At 40.9% G+C, this 21,796-nt stretch overlaps 1 protein-coding gene across 1 annotated transcript in view; it reads right to left on the bottom strand.

Annotated features, from left to right (window-relative positions):
• Positions 1 to 21,796, bottom strand: part of LOC106613892 (cytosolic carboxypeptidase 6) — a 402,565-nt gene that overhangs the window by 351,481 nt on the left and 29,288 nt on the right. Inside the window, exon 3 of the mRNA XM_045687571.1 lies at positions 21,618 to 21,742. Coding sequence (XP_045543527.1) covers positions 21,618 to 21,742 — 125 coding nt within the window. The remainder of the gene's footprint in view (positions 1 to 21,617; positions 21,743 to 21,796) is intronic.

Consider the following 21,796-nt stretch of genomic DNA (forward strand, 5'->3'; position numbering starts at 1 on the left):
TGTCATCCTTTCAATACAATTCAGTACTTGTTTGGCCAAGGACTGCAGTACAGATTTGCAGTTGGAGACTTCTCAGTAGAAATTATTCATCACTATTTTATAAAACAAATTCATGGTGTAAATATCCAGTCTGGGGTTTTTGTTGTAATCCAAAGCCTTCTAGCACTCAGGCTTGTACTGTGCATTTTAAAACTCAATCCCCTACAGCAAATAGCAAGAGCATAAATTCCCTCACTGCAGGGGATGGTTTAACAAATGTGATTCAGCGCAACTCAGGGGCAAAGGTAGAGGGTTATTTATCGAGGCCTGTGAGGGATGATGCTCTATAGGATGGTGGCAACAACAGCATGACAGGCAGAAGTAGAAGACAGAGAGAAGGAAGGCTCTAGCAAGCATGGGGGATTTGGTCGTGGGGAGGGGGCAGTAGGGGAGCTGATAGATTGAAAAACACATTTACTTAAGTGTTTGGCATACCGCTCACAAATCTAGCTTGGCATGAAGGACAATTTGGACCTCAGAGAAGCAGCACTCTAAATCAAGGACACTGGAGAGTAAGCGGGAGGAAGCACGGGGGTAGCTTTAGTGGGAGAGCTCACCACATTTACTCATCTTGCAGATCTTCCTCTACCTTGGCAAAGCCTATAAGGTCAGCCCATCTACTTTTTCAAAGGCATATGATGCCTGCGACAGGACAGGAGGCCAAAGTCTGCAGAATGCTAATGTCTTAGTTACCAAAGAACAGTAGAAGCGTGTCACGCTCCTTTCAGATTTAAAAGAGCAAAGCTACAGTATCTAGTTCAGGAGCATAATATGTTCCATGACATATAGTCAAGACCATTTAATCTTATTCTGCTCTTTTGATTTGAAACTACCTATTCTGAGAAACCAAGTCCATAATATCAGCAGCCTGTTAATGTGTGAGTCGTTTCAGTGCAATACATATCCAATTATGATTACAGTGATTCCTTGTTGCAAGAAATTGTATAGTTTGCCGAATTTCCGTTTGTTTGACAAACAAGCAATGCATACTGAAGAGAATCATTGTACCAAAGATGTTGTATTTTAAGCTGTTTGAAGCTGGTGTAGAAAACCGAAAATAAAAGACGCAAAAACTAAACTTAAGAATGGGAAGCATAGAAATAGCAAAATGGAAGAGATCTACCACTTCTTAGACTTGCTTTCAATGAAAAGGACAAATCTACAGTGCCTTCAGAAAGTATTCATACAGCTTGACCTATTATACATTTTGTTGTGTTACAGTCTTTGTGAGACAGAGTAGGTGAACGGATGATCTCCGCGCATGTGTGGTTCCCCCCTTGAAGCATGGAGAAGGAGGTGTGATGGTGTGGGGGTGCTTTGCTGGTGACACGGTCAGTGATTTTTTTAGAATTCAAGACACACTTAACCAGCATGGCTACCACAGCATTCTGCAGCGATACGCCATCCCGTCTGGTTTGCGCTTAGTGGGACTATCATTTGTTTTTAACAGGACAATGACCCAACCCACCTCCAGGCTGTGTAAGGGCTATTTGATCAAGAAGGAGAATGATGGAGTGCTGCATCAGATGACCTGGCCTCCACAGTTGGACCGCAGAGGGAAGGAAAAGCAACCAACAAGTGCTCAGAATATGTGGGAACTCCTTCAAGACTGTTGGAAAAGCATTCCAGGTGAAGCTGGTTGAGAGAATGCCAAGAGTGTGAAAAGTTGTCATCAAGGCAAAGCTGTCATCAACATTTTATTTTTTTTAAAGGCAAAGGGTGGCTACTTTGAAGAATCTCAAATATGAAATATATTTGGATTTGTTTAACACTTTTTTGGTTACTACATGATTCCATATGTGTTATTTCATAGTTGTGATTTCTTCACCATTATTCTACAATGTAGAAAATAGTCAAAATAAAGAAAAACCCTGGAATGAGTAGGTGTGTCCAAACTTTTGACTGGTACTGTAAGTATTCACACCCCTGAGTCAATACTTTGTAGCACCTTTGGCAGTGATTACAGTGGTAAGTCTCTAAGAAGAGCTTTCCACACCTGGACCGTGTAACATTTGCCTGTTATTTTTTTCAAAATTCTTCAAGCTATGTCAAATTGTTTGTTGATCATTGCTAGACAACCATTTTTAGGTCTTTTTAATAGATTTTGAAGTAGATTTAAGTCAAAACTGTAACTCTGCCACTCAGGAACATTCAATGTCTTCTTTGTAAGCAACTCCAGTGCAGATTTGGCCTAGTGTTTTAGGTTATTGTCCTGGTGAAAGGTGAATTAATCTCCCAGTGCTGGTGGAAAGCAGACTGAACTAGGTTTTCCTCTAGGATTTTGCTTATGCAAAGCTCCATTCCATTTATTTTTTATCCTGAAAAATTCCACAGTCCTTCATAATTACAAGCATATCCATAACATGATGCAGCCCCCACTACACTTGGAAATATGGAGAGTGGTTGTATTGGATTTGACCCAAACATAACACTTTGTATTCTGGGGAAAAAGTTAATTGCTTTGCCAAATGTTTTGCAATATTACTTTGGTGCCTTGTTGCAAACAGGATGCATGCTTAGGAAAATGTTTATTATGTACAAGCTTCCTTCTTTTCACTCTGTAATTTAGGTTAGTGTTATGGAGTAACTACAATGGTGTTGATCCATCCTCAGTTATCTCCTTTCACAGCCATTAAACTCTGTAACTGTCACCATTGGCCTCATGGTGAAATCCCTGAGCGGTTTCCTTCCTCTCCGGCAACTGAGTTAGAAAGGACACCTGTATCGTTGTAGTGACTGGGTGTATTGAAACTCAAAGGGATATTCAACATCTGCTTTTATTTTATTTATTTTTTCACATCTACCAATAGGTGCCATTCTTTGCGAGGCATTGGAAAACCTACCTGGTCATGGTGGTTGAATCTGTGTTTGAAATTCACTGCACGACTGAGGGACCTTACAGGTAATTGTATGTGTGGGGTACAGAGATTAGATATTCATTAAAAAAATCATGTTACACTATAATAAGCAAAGTTTTACTCTTGAACTTATTTAGGCTTGCCATAACAAAGAGGTTGAATAATTATTGACTCAAGACATCTCAGTTTTTCATTTTTAATTAATTTGTACAAATTCTGAAAAACATAATTCCACTTTGACATTATGGGGTATTGTGTGTAGACCAGTGACATTTTTTCTTATATTTAATCCATTTTAAATTCTGTCTGTAACACAACAAAATGTGGAAAAAATCAAGGGGTGTGAATACTTTCTGAAGGCATTGTATAACTCAAATTTCTATGTGAATTTGGTTGGGTTGCCCAAAAAGTGACATATTACAGCTTTAAGTACCATACATGACTGCAACATTGACCTAGCCTCTCGAAAGGGGAATTCAAAGACTAAACAGCAAGTAGAACAATGGCCAAGGGTGGCACACAGCTCAAATAACCACTCACTCAACACAACACGTACCCACCCCCTTAATTGAAATCACGGCCATGGCAGAGAGCCGTCCCCATGAGCCGAAACAAATGTGTGTTTGATTTGTTATCATTTGTAAGGGAAGGGGTTAAAGAAATAAGCACCCACGCTAACGGCGCCCTGACAAATGGAGACCGGGGTATATGAACCATGAAATGAACACTCTGGCAATTTGAAGGCAGGAGGCTTTCAGCACCATGGTCAGCAACAAAGTGCCTGCAACACCTCACTGCTTGAGCGATGGTATTATCAAGGCTAGAGAGAGTCACAGAGAAAGAGTAGAAAAGGATGGGAAGAGAAAGAGATTGTGGAGATTGGGAATTGGAATAGGAGAGAAATAAAAAGAGTCAAGGAGAAAAGGAGATGGAGAAAAAGAGGACCCAACTGCTTAAATATGGATATTATGAAGCACATTGAGCTGTGTTGTTGGTTTTTCATGATCTGGAATACTAAAACATAGAGTAGAGGTTGATGATAAGCAGATTTAAAAGCTGTGTTGTAAGATGGCATCCATAGAATACATGAAAAGCATGGCATATAAAGGCCACTATCTGTAGTACAGGAAAGGATTGTGTATAGATACTAGCCTATTTCCTGAGTTGGAAGTAACTGTAATATGAGCTTCCTCTGGCTCCACATAAAGTGAGCCAAAGTTATCAGAGGTGTGCAGAATGCAAAGCCCAGATGAAGTTAGCAAATAACTTCCACCAAACCCTGCTGTTTAATTGCCTTTTTTTTTTTTACATGAATTGCTGTTTTGGTTCAGTATAGCCATTAAACAGTAAATAAGCCATTAACAACACTGCTTGCCTGTGTGCCCTGAGCCAGGAACTGTATTTCTCGGTAAGAAATTGAAGTATGAGTCCCACAGGCATGGCTGCTGAGGTTAATGTAGTTTTTGTTGATGACGGGCTCAGCCACAACAACTCAACCTGTGTTAAAAATAGGCCAGTCTGCAAGGCCCATCTGTCTACATTAGATACCGTGCAATTACTTATCGCTAACATTTTGATAGCAATCATTTCAATGGACATTTCATTGCTTGATTTGATAATGATGAAAATTCCTCTTGCTTGGAATATTTATAATGGTTATGTAGTGCTTCTCGGCACACTAAAGTAAAGATGTGAGATTCTGCAAACCGACAAGAAAAAGGCCTATATTGGTTGTGGTGTCTTTCCTCCAGCACATCTACTGTACCATCAGACAAGTGAAATAAGTTGTTTAGCTGGAATTGCTGAACCCGAAACGCTAATATTTTCAACCCGACAGAACATTAACATGTGGAGTAATAAATAGTCCAAGGGAAAACATTTTGTTTTCTGTGTATTTCGAATCTAACAAAATACCAAAACAAACAGAGTAACCAATTACTCTCCATACAATTGAAAATGTTGAAGTAACCATGACAGATTGAGACAGCAGAGACAACCCTGAGCAGATATACTTGTCCAGTGTCATGCCCTCGGTCTTCCACTCCTGTCTGCTCAGTGAGATGATGGCACCTGGCAGTCCACTACAACCAGTGTCTTTCTCCATAACACTAGCGCTCCATCATTCACGTCTGATCTGCCCCGTACCGTCTCTCTTTTGGGGCTTTGCTTTTGCTTTTAGAGGTCCTGTTGACCTGTAAAACACAACTCTGATTTTGGGCTTATTTGAGACAGACAAGGATGTAGCCTATTATTCACTTGTTGCATGCAAACTGAGAGCACACTTCTCCAAATGTCAAAGTGAGTCTAATAAAGAATGTTCTGGCTGTAGAGATGGTCTGGTGTCAGAGTACAGCCTTCACAAAAGGGCCCTCTCTCAAAACATCCCAACATTCAAGTATGACAGTAAGATTTACATTTGGAAAGGGAAATGGTGTCATTCTAATAGGGGTGTAATTAAAAGCTGCATCTCATCAACTACAGAAGAAGATGAACATTCTTCGTCCGCTCTCTCAGAGCCTGTGAATACAAGGAGTATAAAATCATTCTTAATTACACATGTCACATGAAAAGCATTCAGCCTACTTTTTATGTGTTCTAACAGCACTCCTCTTGGCTGATTAATTCAACAAAACACACATTCCAACTGCTCATTATACTCCAAACTTTTTACTCTCTTGGCTTTTATGTACGTCTTTTCCATTTAAATGTTCTTATTTTTCCAGTCCTCAGCATTTCAACTGCGTAGCATCGTATATTCACTGCCAGCCACCCATGGTGGCAGTCCTTTGGGATAAATAGTTTGACAGCACTGATAGCCTGTCAGTTTTATGTTGGCCAACACTGATATGAAATTTCAAAGAAGGGAAACAATATTTTCATGTTATTTACAGGTGTCCCCAAAACATACCAAATCAATTGTATTAATGGGCTTAACCTTCACAAATAACTGTATTTAAATAAGTCTACTAATATGTCAAACTATTTAACAATGAGGGCATAATGTAATGTTATTAATGCAAAACGTATCTTATATTGAAGCAAATAAAATTGTATTTGTCACATGCGCCGAATACAACAGGTGTAGACGTACCGTGAAATGCTTACTTACAAGCCCTTAACCAACAGTGCAGTTCAAGAAATAGAGATAAGAAAATATTTACTAAATAAAAGATTGACACCACCTAGTATATAGGTCCAAAGAAGCTTGGCCCCAGTGATGTATTGGGCCGTACCCACTACCCTCTGTAGTGCCGAACGGTTGCCATACCAGGCGATGATGCAACCGGTCAGGATGCTCTCGATGGTGCAGCTACAGACATTTTTGAGGATCTGGTGACCAATACCAAATCTTTTCAGTCTCCTGAGGGGGAAAAGGTGTTGTCGTGCCCTCTTCACGACTGTCTTGGTGTGTTTGGACCATGATAGTTCGTTGGTGATATGGACACCAAGGAACTTGAAACTCTCGACCCGCTCCACTACAGCCCGTCAATGTTAACGGGGGCCAGTTTGGCCCTCCTTTTCTTTTGGTCCACGATCATCTCCTTTGTTTTGCTCACATTGAGGGAGAGGTTGTTGTTGTCTCGCGTCAATGGGCAGTTTCCCTTTGTAGTCCTTAATAGCTTGCAAGCCCTGTCACATCCGACAAGCATCAGAGCCGGTGTAGTAGCATTCAGTCTTAGTCCTGTATTGACGCTTTGCCTGTTTGATGGTTCATCTGAGGGCATAGCGCGATTTCTTATAAGTGTCCGGATTAGTGTCGCACTCCTTGACAGCGGCACCTCTAGCCTTTAACTCGGTGCTGATGTTGCCTGTAATCCATGGCTTCCGGTTGGGATATGTACTTACGGTCACTGTGGGGATGACGTCGTCGATGCACTTATTGATGAAGCTGGTGACTGAGGTGGTATAATCCTCAATGCCATTGGATGAATCACGGAACATATTCCAGTCTGTGCTAGCAAAACACTCCTGTAGCGTAGCATCTACGTCATCTGACCACTTCGGTATTGAGCGAGTCACTGGTACTTCCTGCTTTAGTTTTTGCTTGTAAGCAGGAATCAGCAGGATATAATTATGGTCAGATTTGCCGAATGGAGGGCGAGGGAGAGTTTGTATGCGTCTCTGTGTGTGGATTAAAGGTGGTCTAGAGTTATTTTTTTCTCTCCGGTTGCACATGTTACATGCTTTTAAAAATGACGTAAAACGGATTTAAGTTTGCCTGCATTAAAGTCCCCGGCCACTAGGAATGTCGCTTCTGGGTGAGCATTTTCTTGTTTGCTTATGGCCTTATACAGCTCGTTGAGTACGGTCTTAGTGCAAGCATCAGTTTGAATAATATAGATGAGAACTCTCTTGGTAGATAGTGTGGTCTACAGCTTATCATGGGGTACTCTACCTCAGGCGAGCAATACCTCGAGACTTGAATATTAGACATTGCGCACCAGCAATTATTGACAAATAGACACACACCCCCGCCCCTCGTCTTACCAGACGTAGCTGCTCTGTCCTGCAGATGCACGGAAAACCCAGCCAGCTCTTTATTATCCGTGTCGTCGTTCAGCAACGACTCCGTGAAACAGTGATGTTACAGCTTTCCACTCTCAACCGTAGATCATCAAGTTAAATCAGGAGAGTTATTCATGTAGGAAATAATGAATGTGTAATTTACATTTGAATCTATAGATGGGTTAACTGACATCATGAAAACGATGCTTCCATGGAGCAGAAGTCAGTCCGTCTATAGTTATAGTTCCATTCAATCCCATATATTGGATGAACTTTCACTTTACAATGTCTTTTTAGTGCAATTAAACTGACAATATATTCAGTGTGATCAATTAAAGATTCACGAGGTGTGGTCAGCTGCTAGTTATCGTCTGAAACCCTAACTCTTCAAAGAGTATCTTAAATAATCCCACAGCTAACACACCCAAAAAAACTAAACAACAACAACCTTGCCTTTTCATGAACTAACACTCACCATTTTATTTACTGGCACTGACTTTGCTGATAGCTACTTTACTGAGGAAAAATGTACTTACTACGAATGAGGTACTGTATGTGGTGGTCCCACCTAGATATCTTAAGATGAATGAACAAACTCTAAGTCACTCTGGATAAGAGTTTCAGCTAAATGACTAAAATGTAAATGGAATGTCATATGCAGACTTTTTGTATTTGGTCAAACACAATTCAAGATTCTTTGATGATTTTGAAAATAATGTTGACATATGTCACAAAAAATAACAGTATAAAACAATATACAGTTGAAGTCAGAAGATTACATACACTTAGGTTGGAGTCATTACAACCCGTTTTTCAACCACTCCACAAATTTCTTGTTAACAAACTATAGTTTTGGCAAGTCGTTTAGGACATCTACTTTGTGCATGACGCAAGTCATTTTTCCAACAATTGTTTACAGATATATCATTTAACTTATAGTTCACTGTGTCACAATACTAGTGGGTCAGAAGTTTACATACACTAAGTTGACTGCGCCTTTAAACAGCTTGAAAAATTCCCGAAAATGATGTCATGGCTTTAGAAGCTTCTGATAGGTTAATTGACATCATTTGAGTCAATTGGAGGTGTACCTGTGGATGTATTTCATGGCCTACCTTCAAACTCAGTGCCTCTTTGCTTGACATCATGGGAAAATCAAAAGAAATCAGCCAAGACCTCAGAAATATATTTTTGACCTCCACAAGTCTGGTTCATCCTTGGGAGCAATTTCCAAACGCCTGAAGGTACCACGTTCATCTGTACAAACAATAGTACGCAAGTATAAACACCATGGGACCACGCAGCCGTCATACCGCTCAGGAAGGAGAAGCGCTCTGTCTCCTAGAGATTAACGTACTTTGGTGCGAAAAGTGCAAATAAATCCCAGAACAACAGCAAAGGACCTTGTGAAGATGCTGGAGGAAACAGGTACAAGAATATCAATATCCACAGCAAAACGAGTCCTATATCGACATAACCTGAAAGGCCGCTCAGCAAGGAAGAAGCCACTGCTCCAAAACCTCCATAAAAAAGCCAGACTACGGTTTGCAACTGCACATGGGGACAAAGATCATACTTTTTGGAGAAATGTCCTCTGGTCTGATGAAACAAAAATAGAACTGTTTGGTCATAATGACCATCGTTATGTTTGGAAGAAAAAAGGGGAGGTTTGCAAGCCGAAGAACACCATCCCAACCGTGAAGCACGGGGTGGCAGCATCATGTCGTGGGGGTGCTTTACTGCAGGAGGCACTGGTGCACTTAACAAAATAGATGGCATAATGAAGTAGGAAAATTATGTGGATATACTGAAGACATCAGTCTGGAAGTTAAAGCTTGGTCGCAAATGGGTCTTCCAAATGGACAATGGCCCCAAGCATACTTCCAAAGTTGTGGACAACAAAGTCAATGTATCTGAGTGGCCATCACAAAGCCCTGACCTCAATCCTATAGAAAATTTGTGGGCAGAACTGAAAAAGTGTGTGCAAGCAAGGAGGCCTACAAGCCTGACTCCGTTACACCCGCTCTGTCAGGAGGAATGGGCCACAATTCACCCAACTTATTGTGGGAAACCTGTGGAAGGCTACCCTAAACTTTGACCCAAGTTAAACAATTTAAAGGCAATGCTACCAAATACTAATTGAGTATATGTAAACTTATGACCCACTGGGAATGTGATGAATGAAATAAACGCTGAAATAAATCATTCTCTCTACTATTATTCTGACATTTTCTATTCTTAAAATAAAGTGGTGATCCTAACTGACCAAGGACAGGGAATTTCTACTATGATTAAATGTCAGGAATTGTGAAAAACTTTAAATGTATTTGGCTAAGGTGTATGTAAACTTCCGACTTCAACTGTACAGTATATACAGTACCAGTCAAAAGTTTGGACACCCCTACTCATTCAAGGGTTTTTCTTTATTTTTCCTATTTTCTACATTCTACACATATGGAATCATGTAGTAACCAAAAGAGTGTTAAACAAATCAAAATATATATAACATTTAAAATTCTTAAAAGCAGCCACCCTTTGCATTGATGACAGCTTTGCATTCTCTCAACCAGCTTCACCTGGAATGCTTTTCCAACAGTCTTGAAGGAGTGCCCACATATGCTGAGCACTTGCTGGCTGCTTTTCCTTCCCTCTACGGTCCAACTCATCCCAAACCATCTCAATTGGGTTTAGGTTGGGTGATTGTGGAGGCCAGGTCATCTGATGCAGTACTCCATCACTCTCCTTCTTGGTAAAATAGCCCTTACCCAGCCTGGAGGTATGTTGCGCAAACCAGATGGGATGGCGTATCACTGCAGAATGCTGTGGTAGCCATGCTGGTTAACCTCTATGGGCTCGCTTGCGTCCCACCTACTCAACAGCCAGTGTAATCCCGTGGCGCGATATTCAAATACCTCAAAAATGCAAAAACTTCAATTTTTCAAACATATGACTATTTTACACCATTTTAAAGACAAGACTCTCATTAATCTAACCACACTGTCCGATTTCAAAAAGGCTTTACAACGAAAGCAAAACATTAGATTATGTCAGCAGAGTACCCAGCCAGAAATAATCAGACACCCATTTTTCAAGCTAGCATATAATGTCACATAAACCAAAACCACAGCTAAATGCAGCACTAACCTTTGATGATCTTCATCAGATGACAACCCTAGGACATTATGTTATACAATACATGCATGTTTTGTTCAATCAAGTTCATATTTATATAAAAAAACAGCTTTTTACATTGGCATGTGACTAGCGTGTGACTAGCATTCCCACCGAACACTGCCGGTGAATTTACTAAATTACTCACGATAAACGTTCACAAAAAAACATAACAATTATTTTATGAATTATAGATACAGAACTCCTCTATGCACTCGCTATGTCCGATTTTAAAATAGACTTTCGGTGAAAGCACATTTTGCAATATTCTCAGTAGATAGCCCGGCATCACAGGGCTAGCTATTTAGACACCCAGCAAGTTTAGCATTCACCAAACTCAGATTTACTATAAGAAAAATGTTATTACCTTTGCTGTCTTCGTCAGAATGCACTCCCAGGACTTCTACTTCAATAACAAATGTTGGTTTGGTCCCAAATAATCCATTGTTATATCCAAATAGCGGCGTTTTGTTCGTGCGTTCAAGACACTATCCGAAAGGGTAAAGAAGGGTTACGAGCACGGCGCATTTCGTGACAAAACATTTCTAAATATTCCATTACCGTACTTCGAAGCATGTCAACCGCTGTTTAAAATCAATTTTTATGCCATTTTTCTTGTAAAAAAGCGATAATATTCCGACCGGGAAATCGTTTTTTTATTACAAAGAGAGTGAAAGTAAAAGCATGCTATCCCCTCATGCACGAGCCTCAGTCTAATGGCCCTCTGATAGAGCACTTGCTAAACTAGCTAATGTGTTTCAGCCTGGGGATGGAATTACATCGTTCAGCTTTTTCCCGCCTTCTGGGAGCCCATGGGAGCCGTAGGAAGTGTCACGTCATGCCAGAGATCCTCTGTATTTGTTAGAGATGATCAAGGAGGGCAAGAAATTGTCAGACAGGCCACTTCCTGTAAGGAATCTTCTCAGGTTTTGGCCTGCCAAATGAGTTCTGTTATACTCACAGACAGCATTCAAACAGTTTTAGAAACTTTAGGGTGTTTTCTATCCAAAGCCAATAATTATATGCATATTCTAGTTACTGGGCAGGAGTAGTAACAAGATTAAATCGGGTACGTTTTTTATCCGGCCGTGCAAATACTGCCCCCTAGCCCCAACAGGTTAAGTGTGCCTTGAATCCTAAATAAATCAGTGTCACAAGCAAAGCACACCCACACCATCACACCTCCTCCTTCATGCTTCACGGTGGGAACTACACATACAGAGATCATCCATTCACCTCCTCTGCGTCTCACAATGACTCGGCGGCTGGAACCAAAAATCTCAAATTTGGACTCATCTGACCAAAGGACAGATTTCCACCGGTCTAATGTCCATTGCTCGTGGTTCTTAGCCAAGCCAGTTTCTTTTTATTATTAGTGTCCTTTAGTAGTGGTTTCTTTGCAGCAATTCTACAATGAAGGCCTGATTCACGCAGTCTCCTCTGAACAGTTGATGATGAGATGTGTCTGTTACTTTAACTCTGTGAAGCATTTATTTGGGCTGCAATTTCTGAGGCTGGTAACGCTAATGAACTTATCCTCTGCAGCAGAGGTAACTCTGGGTCTTCCTTTCCTGAGGCAGTCCTCATGAGAGCCAGTTTCATCATAGCGCTTGATGGTTTTTGCGACTACACTTGAATAAACGTTCAAAGTTCTTGAACTTTTCCACATGGACTGACCTTCATGTCTTAAAGTAATGATGGACTGTCGTTTCTCTTTACTTATTTGAGCTGTTCTTGCCATACTATGGACTTCGTCTTTTACCAAATAGGGCTATCTTGTATACTACCCCTACCTTGTCACAACACAACTGATTGCCTCAAATGCAGTAAGAAGGAAATAAATTCCACAAATTAACTTTTAACAAGGCACACCTGTTAATTGAAATGCATTCCAGGTGACTATCTCATGAAGCTGCTCGAGAGAATACCAAGAGTGTGCAAAGGGTGGCTACTTTGAAGAATCTAAAATTTAAAATATATTTTGATTTGTTTAACACTTTTTTGGTTACTACATGATTCCATGTGTGTTATTTCATAGTTTTCATAGATTGGATGTCTTCACTATAATTCTCTGTAGAAAATAGGATAAGTAAAGAAAAACCCTTGAATGAGTTGGTGTGTCCAAACTTTTGACTGGTACTGTATATATTCTTATAATATGTTTTATTGCCACATACACTGGTGAGGTGCAGTGAAATGTGTTGTTTCTGTGAAATGTGTTGTGCCACAGTAGTACGGCACGTCGACAGATTGTTTACCTTGTCGGCTCGGGTATTCGAACCAGCTACCTTTCGGTTACTGGCCCAACGCTCTAACCGCTAAGACTACCTGCCGCCCTATATAGTGATATAGCTGGTAGATGTTGTCTCACTCACTCTACTTCTAACATTCCCCTTTTTCTTTTTAACACTCTTCATATAGCCAAATATGTTAACAATGAGTAACTTTTGATTCAGTTAGGAAGTTTAGACAGAAGGACAGGTCCATTGGCTCCCTGGAGTACTTAAATCTCTACATCTGAAAGACAAACAACATCTGTTTACTCCTAGCAAACAATCTCTGGCTAGGCTGTGGTGTAGATATCACACACAAGATGTACAAGCAGTGGGTTTTCAAAGTCTCCATCACACTGGGATGATGCACCCACCAAAGGCATGATGCACCCAAAAAGGCAACTGATAAAAAAAAACATTATAAATATTCAATGTGTGTGAGTGCACGTGTGTTAGCGTGTGAGAGAGAAGAGTGTGCGCGTACATCCAATGATAGGAGGTAGCCCTTGGTAAGCAAAGTCGTGACAAATTCATGCAGGATGCACCCCAGGCATCAAAGAGGAGGAAGTGAAAAAATGGACGATGAGAAATCCCCTAGGGCTCTGGTCTGCACTGAATCGCCACAGCATGAATATGTTCTGCTTTGTTTCATTGACATCCTGCCTCTCTGGATCTACCTGCAGCCACGACAGGAAGAATACACACTGTCAAGGCCCCAGCTCTGATTTATGGAACTGCAGAGTTCAGGCGGCAGCGACCCCAAGGTGCTGCTGGGAGATAAAATCCTGCATGGACCAACGACCCATCACGGACCACCATCGCCACACTCCCCTCTCAGCTAGTCGCACCGCACACTTCCCCTCCAAGGCCAAGACATCATATCACGCCATATCTAGGTTAACTGCGACACACCATATATTATTATATTATAAACTGGGTGGTTCAAGCCCTGAATGCTGATTGGCTGAAAGCCGTGGTATATCAGACCGTATACCATCGGTATGACAAAACATTTATTTTTACTGCTCTAATTATGTTGGTAACCGGTTTATAATAGCAATAAGGCACCTCTGGGGTTTTTGATTTATGGCCAATATACCACGGCTAAGGGCTGTGTCCTGGCACTCCGCGTTGTGTCGTGCGTAAGAACAGCCCTGAGCCGTGGCCTATTGGCCATATACCACACCTCCTCGGGCCTTATTGCTTAATTATATTATACGGACCATCTAGCAACAACACGCCTGATATGTTAGATTTAACAAAGCTGCATTCTACTGCAAATGTCATGAAGCAATACTGATGAATTAACATATTCAAACATTTTTGTTTTTTTCTGATTAGGCTATATTATTTCCACAACATAGGCTAATAGCAGATTATCCTTATTAAGAAGGGTACATTCAGAAAGGAAATAAAGAGTGGTTCCCATAATTAGGCCACTGTTACATGGTTAAAACAATTAAAGTTATTACTATTCACATTGCCTTTACCTACAATAATTATCTCAAAGCATTTTGGCACCATTAGGGCATTTATAGCAAGAGCACCTGAACCTGCCTAAGCATGGTTAAGCGTGAGACCTCAGTTAGAGCCCTATATTAAACTTCAGCCCATTGTGAGTGGGTGTTATGCTGGCCCTCCACCTCACAGTGAGCCCCAATTGCAGTGGCTATCAATGGCTCTCCCAGCATGGGCTCCTCTCCTCTCTCTCCTCTTCTGCAGCAGGGGAGTCAGACACCCACGCTTAGCTCTCATGTTACCAGGCACACCGCCCGCCAGCCCCACCTTTATGACAACACGCTGCGAAAACAACCATATTGGCTTTACTTAACAACATTAACCGTGAACACAGATTGACAGCAGCTCCCTCTGCAGCCTCCTACAGCAAATAATACAGGGGAAATTGCGTTCAATACAGAGAGCCATCCAGGGAATTAGAGATTCAAAAACAACATTTGAGTAATAAGTGAAAGCCACTGAATAGAATGAAAATGCAAATGTGGGCTGAGGACTTGCATGTTTCAAAACAAGACAAACCTGCCTGGCATTTTCAAACAAATACAGTACATTAGGGGCATCTCACTGTTGTGAAATTGGTTTAACCTGGGTGGTCCCTGTATTATCTTACAGAAGGGTTGTTTTTTTCCCCTCGAACTGCTCATTTAGTCTTACGGTTGATTTGGTTACATGAGTGATAATTAGACCAACAACATGGAGATTTAATTAGCTATTCAATATGAGGCCTAGTCAAGGCTTCGGTCTACACTCCTACAGAGTGATGGTTCTGAGTGTAGCACTTACTGCTTGATAGCCAGCTATGAGGAATCTGTGTGTTGATTTTATAATGCACTGAAGGCCTACATCTTCCATGTTATACCAACTCCTAAGTGAAGGGTAAGCAAATGAACAACTGAAACACTTAAGCATCTCTAGCTCATTACCAAAACCCCCAGACAGTCACAAACGTGTAGCCCAACTCCACAATGCTAAAGCACAACCATCACCATGCCCCCCATTGGATATAAACACAGATATAACATCATGAGAACAATTTATGAAGTAATTAGCCATTATGAGCAAACAGTGCAGCGAGAAGGAGAACGTTTGCTGATTGAATTAACCACATAAATAGAAACAAAAGCAGCATCAAAGCAGCACCACAGTGCTGCTTAGTAGCTCCTTGCTGTTTAATAAACAGGGAAAAAATGTGTGCTCCCAGGCCACTAGTTGGCATAATGAACGTGTCTGCATCTGAATGCTGGCGTTAAACCCTGTGGTGCTGTGATCGGACTCAGTCCTCCCATTATCTGGACACCAATGGGTTAGCACAACAGAACGGGGAACGCTCACACCGCGAGGGAGCCAACACCAAGCCCCCCTTTAAAACAATAGCCTAATTACAACATTTATAACCCAGAATCTGGAATTGAATTTAGTCCAACTTAAGGCTGCGCTGGCATGAAAATACTATTTGATTAGAACAGCCGTGGTTTCATTTGTGGCGCAGCAGATTGCAGAGCATCTCTATCCGGTATGCAATCTGTATTCATTACGCTGTGTAAAGGATGATCCATGTCCTGACTCTGCATTGATAATTTCATGCAGATGCACAGCGCTCCACATGGCCCCAGTGCTTCCCTTACAACGGCACTGCTCATCTCCTCTCTGCCGCCTCACATGCTGGGCTCAGCAGTGCTGCTCAGCCAATTTCAGCCTTTTAGGACCTCAAAAGGCCTCCCAGGCACCCCCACCACCCATAGCAGGGAGTATCAAAAGGCGGAGACATCAAAAGTTGAAAGAAATATATATTTTAATGTATATAAATTGTCCGCCTGTGTCTGTCTGATATGTGTAGTAGCAGTTGATATTTGTAGTAGCAGTGCCATACAGATGTAATCTTCCTCTTTCATGATTTGGGACGAGGACCGGAGTCCGTGACTGGATTTGGCAGCGATTCACACATTGTCACTCTGTTGGTATCCATATGGAGCACAGATGCATATACAGTCCTGATGAACACAGCATACAGAGATGGGGTTCTATACTGTCAAATCCAAAATAAGATTGTTTATCTGTTAAATAACAGTCCATACTAATACTGTGAATACTGAGATTAATTCTGTTATAGTGATCATATTTCAAACACTGCATAGAAACAGAAGTAGCTCTACTGCTAAATTGGCTTTAGTCTACTTGGTGTCTGTTCTGTTTCAAAACATAACTCAGATCAGAATGTATTTGACTAGGAGGCTTTAAATGAATAAAGCTAAAAATAAAGCAATACATTTTTATAAGGAGTATCGCATCAGAAGATAACCCATGGAAACTGATTTTGCTATAATTAGAAAATCCAATGTGTGCCCTCAAATCCTTTTGTCTATTTCATTATGCAAAATCTGAAGACTATTGGTCTTGACAAAGAATAAGATCCATTAGTTCCCCTTGGAGAGGAAAGTTACTTGATATCATCAGAACTCTCTGAGTGCACTGTTTAATGACTATGTCTTTCAAATTCGCCATTTTCTCTTACTATGTTCTTACCACGCTTTAAACCTACAATCCAAAACTTTATATCCGATGTAAGCCTATTTGTTCCCAAATCCCACTTTGTTGAATAATCCCTTTGAATAAACCACAAAAGCCCATTCCTCTTCTATAGTGACTGGGAGAGAAACCTTGAAAGCATTCACCACAGCAGCAGAGCAGAGGCATAGGAAATATAAATGGCTATCCTGCTCCCAAAGCAAAGCAAGAAGGGAAAAGGTAAAGGATAAAAAACAGGGACTCTGCCTGTGCAGTCTTTTTAGTATTGCAGAGTAAACAGAGGACAAGACCTGTTGCAGAGTGGGGGAGCCAGTGTGGAGAGACCTGATAAACTACTTGTGCAGCCTCTAATCCAGGAGCTCAGCACCGTAAGCCCTCCCGCAGGCAGGCCCCCACACCGCGCTGCCGCACCACGGCACGCCGGCCATGATTACACTCATCTTCCGGCAGTCACGGGGGACCCGGCTGTCCCCATCAGTAGTGAAGGACATCAGGCAACAGAGGAAAGGAGGGGTTAAACAGCCACGTCCAGACATGGACCAAGGCTTCCTTCCACAGGGTGTCAGGTCACACCTGACCATCACAGATATATAAAAAAAAAAAAAACATTATGCAGCATTCAAGAGGTGCTAGAAGCCGGCTTTGGCAAGCATTTTTCATTTTATACAACAAATGTAAACATCCGGAGTTTGCTAAACGGCATTGGCACATGGATTGGAACCAGTGCTGTGGTCAGATGACATGAAAGTAGAGCTCTTTGGCCACGCACACCAGGGGTGGGTTTGGCATCTAAATGAGAATGCATAAGCAGAAAAGAACCCCATACCTACTGTCAAATATGGTGGTGGATCTTTGATGTTATGGTGCTATTTTGCTTCCACTGGTCCTGGGGCCCTTGTTAAGGTCAATGGCATCATGAACTTTGCCCAGTACCAGGACATTTTAGCCAAAAACCTGGTTGTCTCTGCAGGAGGCTGACACTTGGCTGCAAGTGGATCTTCCAGCAAGACAATAACTCCAAGCGCACATCAAAATCCACAAAGAAATGGTTTATTGGCCACAAAAAACAACATTTTCCAATGGCCAAGAGTGCAATCCCTAAGTGCAGACGAAGGATATAAAGGATCTGGAAGGAATGGTCTAAGATCACTCCCAATGTGTTCTTCAACTCATAAAACTGTAAATAGCCCATCTAACTACCTACCTCATCCCCATATTGTTTTTATTTACTTTTTTGCTCTTTTACACACCAGTATTTCTACTTGCACATCATCATCTGCACATCTATCACTCCAGTGTTCATTTGCTAAATTGTAATTACTTCGCTACTATATAGATTTTTCTGTTGTGTTATTGACTGTACTTTTGTTTATTCCATGTGTTGTTGTTTTTGTTGCACTGCTTTGCTTTATCTTGACCAGGTCGCAGTTGTAAATGAGAACTTGTTCTCAACTGGCCTACCTGGTTTAAATAAAGGTGAAATAAAAAAATAAAAAAAATATCAATGCCATTATCCTCGAAAGGTGAGGTATTGAAAGGTATTGAAACAAATACCTCTACCTTTTTGAGAAAAAAAACGTATTACTTGTTAAACAAAATCTCTTTCTTTGACCAATTGTATTAGAATAAAATAATTTCCCTTTTTTTTGCATACAATGTAGCTCAGTATTTGAATTATTTATACAGTAATTTTTGCTCATCTTTATCAAGGGTGTCAATAATTTCGGACCTCACTGTACATAAAAACAGGCCAATTCTCGTAACTACATTCCCATCCCTCCTCTGCGAAAACAAATCAATGTGCATTACATCCATTACCGTGCTCGTGGACAAGTCAGGGACTCCAAACTACGCAGCCTTTCTCTCTTCTCCTCAATACACTGCAAAAGATGTCCAAACATTCACATCTCTTAAACTGATGTGCAAATTGTACATTTCACATTCTATTCAGAATATAGCAAAGTGCAGAGGAAATTTGAAGACCTTTTATGCTCAATTAGAAGAATTCATAAATCTGCGAAATCTATATCATGCCCTTTGACACTCAGTCGGGCACAACTGAGTGATCTAATAGTTCCTATCAGCATGACACTGCCCAAAATGACTGCCCATATATCTCATGTTAGATTAGACCATATCATCATCAATAAATGTCAATATAAAAAGTTCTGGCGAGAGTATTGTCCTTTAGGAATTCAAGACACCTCACATTCTAACTAAATTCTTTCTATTTTTTGATTATGGAGAATAACTGCCTCTGCTGAGCTTTTCCTGGATAAGTGAAGCTTGTAAATCACACATGAATTTCAGTAGCTGAAGGCAGTCGTTTCACTGTATTATATATAGTATTGCTCCCCAAAGATTTCTATGATAATACCTCACAGCCATGCCCTTCACGCAGCTTGATGTCAAACAGCCACCATCCATAGCATGGATTAAATATAAGCACAGCACATCACTGTTTCCACTGGTTAAAAAGCTCAATATATATTTTCAGAGGTGAGAAAATATGGGGAAGAATCTTGAATAGTTTCCATGCTCTCTCAATTTGAAATACTGCATGAAAGAGATATATTTGTACTAAACAGATACATGCAGTAACATGGCTGGCTTATTGCCTAAAATTGCTACACAAGTATATATATATATATATATATATATATATATATATATATATATATATATATATATATATATATATATATATATAAAAAAGATTATATCACAAGCAGAAGTGTTCTAATATCAATTCATCACTGACACACTATCAGTGTCCATCAATATGTAGACTATATTTTATGGTTAGGTGACATTAGACTAACATGAAATGCTAGGATTTAATAACTGGCTCAACAGTCAAAATTACTCGAATGATAACTCCAGTTTAGAGTGCTGCTATGCTTTGCCCAGTCGTTGCAACATAATTAACCAGCATCAGTCTCATCATACCAAAAGCAAGACGAAGTTTGAGGTGAAGGTTTTGTACAGAAGAAAAGAAAAAGACATCCATCCATCATAACCGTACTATGGTGCAGCCAATTTCCACAAAGCTGCTAAGCTGATTGAGGCCGACCAAATCTTTTTCACCAGCTTACATTCCTTCAAAATGGTCATCTCAGTTCCAATATCACGGGCTTTTACTGTTTCCAATTTCACTGTTCTCGACTGAGAGTCGGTGGGCTTAGTTGGATAAAACACTCTAGCCCAGTTCCTTGTGAATGTACTGATATCTCTATAGCACAGCTTCCACATAGCTCTATTTATTTATTTACTCATGACATAATTTTTTTCATTTCTATTTATAAAATGCAAGTAAACCGCCAAATAACAATTACATCAAACATACTCACTCTCTCTCACCCCCCCCCACCCCCACACCCACCCCCACCCCCACACAGTTACAGTGCACATACGTATAACACACACACGACACCGTACCAAAACACACAAGCACCACCCTACAACCTCCTACTGAAGGAGATTCAATTCCCACAGGCCCTCATTCTAAAAAGGGAAATTGGAGATATATATAAAAGTTAAAAAAAAGAAAGGACTGTGTGGCATCAACAAAGTACTCAGAAGCTAGTTGTGAAAATGTTAATTTCTACTGCTTTTTCCCACCTGTAGATGTCTGTGTATGTGTGTGTATGCAAGAGTCATTGAGTGTATGTTCGTGTGGGCTTCTCACTAGCCTTTCGCTCTCCTCTTTTTTTTGCCACAACAGCAAATATCCTGTTGGCGCAGGATGCCGGGCCGTATCTGGCCCTAAAATCGATAAGGCTCCTGGCGAAGGGCTCCCATTCATCTCTTGGCCATAAAATTTGATTAGCGCTGACTACAGCACTGCAGGGAGATGGGGCCGATAGGGCAGGGCTGCAGAAGACAGCAGCAGCATTCAATTTTTTCATCCACGCTCTCTCGCTCCGTCTGTCTCTTAGCCCAGGCTCTCTCTTTTCAACATAGAGCTACCCAGGCTTGTATACCTACACATTAGACAGCAGGAATATAATTCAACATAGAGCTACCCAGGCTTGTATACCTACACATTAGACAGCAGGAATATAATTCAACATAGAGCTACCCAGGCTTGTATACCTACACATTAGACAGCAGGAATATAATTCAACATAGAGCTACCCAGGCTTGTATACCTACACATTAGACAGCAGGAATATAATTCAACATAGAGCTACCCAGGCTTGTATACCTACACATTAGACAGCAGGAATATAATTCCGCTGCCGGTTGACTCCTTTTTAGTATCTTGTTTTCTCTCTCTGAATTAGATCGAAATGACAGAACTGATGAAGCTCCAATCAGAGTTGATAAAATTAAACAAATGACCTCGGCAGCAGCCTGAGCGGCCCGCAGACATGAAACACACGCTCTGTTCCCTCACACAGTATCTCTGTGGCATGTGACCACTGCTCTCAGCCAATCCGAGAGCTCAACGCATGCAAGTGGCTAGCGCTTCTCAGTGCTGTGATGAGGAAGCAGGTATGAAACAAACAACTCTTCTGTTCTGAAGGTCTAGGATACAACAAAACTGGAAATCATTTGGAATTGTGAGCTACGGACACATTATTTTTTAAATACCCATAACAGTGTGCATAGAAATTTGAATGAAGGCAGACAGGTTAATAGTAACAGTCAATATAGAAAATATGTGTATACTTGGAATGCAGTATACAGTATTAATACAATTTCAGGGAAATCCACCACCTACCTGTGTCTCCCGCACGTTCTCCACTGTGAAGTTGAACCAAACTCTGAAGCGAGGGTTACAGGTGTCAGGTCTGATGAACAGATCAAACTCAAATTCACTGATGTAATCAACACGTCCAAGGTTACCTGAGAAAATAAAGATCGCATTCAGGAATCCTTTCACCTCTTGGCAAGTAGTCT

Source organism: Salmo salar, chromosome ssa10 (genome assembly GCF_905237065.1).
Source record: "Salmo salar chromosome ssa10, Ssal_v3.1, whole genome shotgun sequence".
Lineage (NCBI taxonomy): Eukaryota > Metazoa > Chordata > Actinopteri > Salmoniformes > Salmonidae > Salmo > Salmo salar.